Here is a 5051-nt window from a genome sequence, read left to right on the forward strand (position 1 = left end):
CATCACACCGGAGCCTCGCTGCGGGGAAACTTTGGTGCTGTTCTGAGTTTGTTCTAATCTGTCAAAATGACGGAATGCTTTCAGATTTTTTCGTCATTGTTAGCGTCACCTCATAGACGGAAAATATTCGGTTAACGCGACCTCTGATCTAATGTGTTACCCTCTGCTTTCCTCAGGTTAATCACTCCTGGGACTGACTGCTCATTAAGAAAGTGAGTCAGCCCATCTCAGGAGTTTGGTGCGTTTTTTGTCTCTGATGCAGAATATGTTTGTACCGCCTCAGCAGTCATTCGATTGGTTTGTCAAGATCTCCTCTAATAGACGTTCTAGTGTCAGCATGTGGATCCTTCTTCAGGAGCGTCAGTGCTTACTATAGTGCGGTCTATGGTGTGCAGGTAGTAGGAAACTGGCTTCCCAGTCCAGGACACAGAGCCCCTCAATGGAGAGAGCTCCACCACGCGCATTATCGTACCAATGTCTGCAGGAGAGAGGAAAAACAAAGCGCTGCATGTCAGATACACATCGAAGGAAGCATAAGACATTCAATCTGTGTTTCCACTAAATGTTGCTACTTACCGCTCAAGTTTCGACTGTTTATTCTGAAATTTAAAGGTGCAAAAGGTTTGGAAGATACAATTTTTCCACCTGTGGAAATAAAAAAAACAAGAGAGAAAACAGATTCAGTAAATACATTTATAGATAATCCATCCATCGATCCATCCATCTATCTTCTCCCGTGGTGGGGTCGCTGGGGGTAGCGGGGGTAGCAGTTCCAGCAGAGAGCCCCAATCGTTCCTTTCGCTGGTCACATCAACCAGCTCTGACTGGGGGATCCCAAGGCACTCCCAGACCAGCGAAGAGATATAATCCCTCCATCTGGTTCTAGGTCTACCCCTTGGTCTCTTCCCAGCTGGACGTGCCTGGAACACCTTCCTAGGGAGGCGCCCAGGTGGCATCCTAACTAGGTGCCCGAACCACCTCAACTGGCTCCTTTCGACGCGAAGGAGGAGCGGTTCAACTCCGAGTCCCTCCCGGATGACCGAACTTCTCACCTTATCCCTAAGGGAGACACCAGCCACCCTGCGGAGAAAACCCATCTCGGCCGCTTGTACCCGCGATCTCGTTCTTTCGGTCATGACCCATCCTTCATGACCATAGGTGAGGGTAGGAACGAAAATGGCGCGGTAGACAGAGAGCTTTGCCTTCTGGCTCAGCTCCCTTTTCGTCACAACGGTGCGGTAAAGCGACTGCAGTACCGCTCCCGCTGCTCCGATTCTCCGACCCATCTCACGCTACATTGTTCCCTCACTCGAGAACAAGACCCCGAGATACTTGAACTCCTTCACTCCTATCTCACATTTATAGATAATATTTGGAATATATTTAAATATATTTTAGATACTGTTGTACAGTTGACATAGATAGTATCTATGGCTCACTAGATAAATCTAACAATATGGAACACAGTGATGTCGAAGGGTCGGGGAAAAGCGTCTGCTGGATTCTATCAGCCATTGTGGTTTTAATTATTAACAAGAACAGCTGAATAAATATGTTTCCAGGAAGTTTGTTTCAAGTGAGGCCAACAAAAGGCCTTGATTTTTTTTACACAAATTAAATGTTGTCACCTGATCTTTAAAAGCTTTTTTTGTCAACTTTTTATTATATAGGCCTCGCAAAATGTCTCAATTTGTTGTGGCTGATCTTTTCCCCTGTACACGCCAATGAATGACTTGTAAAAACACACACAGGATCAGTAGAATGATAATCCCACTATATACCACATGTTTCTATCTTTTTTTAATTGATTGGGAAAGGCCAGTCTATATTGACCACACTTATGGTTGAGTGAATGCATTATAAGAAGTACAACATATTCCCCTTTGAAAATCGAATCATGGTTGCACACACATATCTTGTATTTAGCCGTTAAATACTAACCTTCCTTCATGTTAGCAAAACGCTCCTTCAGCTGGTGATCTACCTCTGGACCAAAGGCAAAGTTATTCACAAAAATAATACTGCAAGACAGACAGAAAAGAAAACATTTTAGATTGACAGTTGGCAACAAAAAAAAGAGAGATGAATGTTATGGCAAAGTTCTGCAGACACATTTATAAAAGGACAAAGTGACTTCTCTAATTTCACTAATATATCTCGGCCATGTCAAACAACACGAACGCTTAAGCTTAAGACTTTTCCTGAAGGTCCGTTTGCTAACTGTTTGCCTTTAGGCATTCAACTCTGGACCTTTATAAACTTAGATTTAATAATAATAATAAGTAAATATGTTTAAATTAGTAGCTTTTATTAGGGACTGGGCTTTTGCATTACATGTTCAACATGCCCAGTCTCTCTGTGTATAAAGTCAGCTTATAAATATTCTTATTTATAGTCATATTTATTGGAAAATGTGTCTTGCAGACGGTTGCGCCGGTCCGGTTTGGTGTAACACCTTGTGGTGGCAATTCTTTCCTTCCATTCTTCAGAGAGAAAGTCCCCTCTCTCCAGCTGAAAGCAACACAACAGACAATAATTAATACCTGTGGCTCTACATAACAATATTAAAAGGTTTTGAAAGTGTTTATTATGATATTCAACTTACTGTGTACTCCCCATGTTTCTTTCCGTACCATCTCATCCACTTCTTAAACTCGTTATCCATGCTCTGAGAGAAAGAATTTGCATATTATTATCCAACAAAATGCTGGTGTTGGTGTGTTGCAACAGGGTAATGATAAGAAGATAAAGAATGAACCAGGAAATCCACTTTGGAGACGGATTGGACGCAAAAGGCAACACACAGCGGAAAACTTTCGGCTTGGCTTTTATTTTCCAGAGGTGATTTGCACTGCGCCAACACCGCTGTCTCTCTGGAATAGCCCTCTGGTCCTGCCATAATTATGTGGTCACCTCTGCATAGGTAGCTGGAATGTCTGCTTTCTCTACACCGAAGTAGTGTTTACAGTTGGTTGCTGCTGCAACTTGGAGCACTACCTGCCCCACTCCTGCAAATAGGAAAACAATAGGGTCATGTCTTGCATCAAACAGAAAACATTACTTATATCTTGACAATAATTCTGTTGAAAACGATTTTTCACACCTGCATTGGCATCCTGACCCACTCCTACAACTCAAAACATAATCACTGCCCTGAAAACTTTTTAAAAAGTCAAGCTGCGCTCAATAGCGAGATTTTTTTTTATTCAGTCAATTCACTAAGATCTTTTTTTTAAATGGCAGCCCGAAAGGACTCAGCACAATGCAGACAGAAGGTTTGCTGCCATTTAAAGGATCAGCACATTAAGAGGATGTTACTGAAATGTCCACTATCATCGCTTCAGCTCTCAGCCTGCAATGGTTTATCCAAAGTGGGAAAGCCAAACAGAGTGAAGGACCTGGTACCAAAAATGTTTTAAAATAAGTTGTATCATGCAGATACAGTGGAGGAAACAAATATTTGATCCCTTGTCGATTTTGTAAGTTCACCCGCTTACAAAGAAATGAACAGTCTATAAATGTAATGGTAGGTTTATTTTTAACAGTGAGAGTATCAAAAAGAAAATGTACTTGGTGAACTTACAAAATCTCCAAGGGATCAAATACTTATTTACAGCATAATTGAGTTCACAAAATAACAGCTGACTAACCGCTGCCGAGGTCAACAAAGGTGTCGTCTTCCATGATTTCCATCTCGTCGATGATCTGAGCCACCAGGTCGAAGGAGGTCTCTCCGTACACCTCGGGGGAGAAGGGCTCGTAGTTGTTGAGCTTCTCGGGGTCGGTCACTGAGTGGTTGTACACCTGCTGCAGGATGTGTCTCAGCAGCCCGTTGGAAGGTCGCTTGTTCAGCTTCATGGGCTGGGTCGTGCCTTTCCACTATAAAATGCAGATCATATATATTTATTACATGGCTTAGTTGAATACTTGATTCTGATTGGTCAATTCAGAACACGTGACACGTTGTTAATCCAGAACAGACAGACCGCTGTCAAGGACTTATTGGCCGTTGTTAAGGATGCTCACATCTACAGAAAGAAGTTCGGTCGATTTAACTGTATACAGTTTTCAAACCGACAAGACAAGAGGGACAAGAAAACAGCGGAGAAGTAACGGGGCAGAAACCCTCCTTTTTACGCAACAGTCCAGACATAAACATCAAACGGCAAAACATATTCAGTTGCCAGTTACTTTGGCATCAGGGCAGGGACATGTAGATACTTTCCAAGGTTTGAGATTATGAATTGTGCTACTTTTAAAGCAAGCAACAATGTTTTCAAATCTGTTATCAAAAAGGTTCGCAAGAAAACGCTATCGAAGCAGTTCCTGCCGTTGCTACATAGTTCAAACAGTAACAACGGACATTGTCCCTTACATATTCACACACTCAAAACAATCCATAATTTTCCCACACATCAGAGTCACATATTGTGCAGTGGGGCTGGCCTTTCAAGGACAAAGACAAATGAATACACTTGATTTGTTTTGTTTTAAAAAGATTCCATAAATGAGATAATTTGTGACACAAATATTGTAGCAAGAGTGATCATTAAAAGTATTTATTGTAAGACAGTGGAAGGTCATATGCAGCAATGATTCAAAGCTGTGATAGACTCGCCGTACACACACACACACACAGCGTGGTTCACTTTCAGTGACTAATGTTTCACCTACAGAGCACTGAAGGCCTTTCACACATACGGACTCACCAGCTGGTGGAAGCTGTCGATGGCCCTGTTGTACTTGTCACAAAGTCTCTGCATACTCTCGAAGCTGTGAGAATAACAAAACACAATTAGTACCATCATTTTGTACAAGACGAACTCCAAAATCCCAGTCCAACACCAATTTCAGTGATTCACTCATATGTTTCTAAAAATACTAATAATTGTGTCATTGGTGGCAGAGATATTTACTTTTACTGACACTTTAAGATTGTAATTTTGATAGAAATCCAACAGACGAATAAGAAAACCGACTATTAAGATATTAGATATATTTAGATTGACATACTCGAACAGCTGTTAGGTAAGCTGCTAGCCTGACTGGAT

The 5051-nt window shown here is 41.7% G+C and overlaps 1 protein-coding gene across 1 annotated transcript; it reads right to left on the bottom strand.

Moving 5' to 3' along the window:
- Positions 1 to 83: 83 nt before the first annotated feature.
- LOC104968234 (histone-lysine N-methyltransferase, H3 lysine-79 specific-like) lies at positions 84 to 4984 on the bottom strand. The gene is made up of 8 exons (XM_010797812.1): positions 4710 to 4984; positions 3651 to 3879; positions 2914 to 3008; positions 2606 to 2668; positions 2456 to 2511; positions 1942 to 2021; positions 577 to 645; positions 84 to 478 (listed from the first exon to the last, which is right to left on the bottom strand). The coding sequence occupies exons 1-8, from the start codon at positions 4806 to 4808 to the stop codon at positions 333 to 335; spliced, it is 837 nt and encodes a 278-aa protein (XP_010796114.1). The 5' UTR covers positions 4809 to 4984; the 3' UTR covers positions 84 to 332.
- Positions 4985 to 5051: the final 67 nt, after the last annotated feature.

This window comes from Notothenia coriiceps, unplaced genomic scaffold, assembly GCF_000735185.1.
Source record: "Notothenia coriiceps isolate Sejong01 unplaced genomic scaffold, NC01 NC01_scaffold00038439, whole genome shotgun sequence".
Taxonomy (NCBI): Eukaryota; Metazoa; Chordata; class Actinopteri; order Perciformes; family Nototheniidae; genus Notothenia; species Notothenia coriiceps.

Coding starts and splice junctions, on each gene's coding strand:
- LOC104968234 (XM_010797812.1), bottom strand. CDS start 4,808: ATGATGGTACTAATTGTGTTTTGTTATTCTCACAGCTTCGAGAGTATG. Junction 3,880..4,709: donor TCGACAGCTTCCACCAGCTG/GTGAGTCCGTAT, acceptor TGCATTTTATAG/TGGAAAGGCACGACCCAGCC. Junction 479..576: donor AAACAGTCGAAACTTGAGCG/GTAAGTAGCAAC, acceptor TCTCTCCTGCAG/ACATTGGTACGATAATGCGC.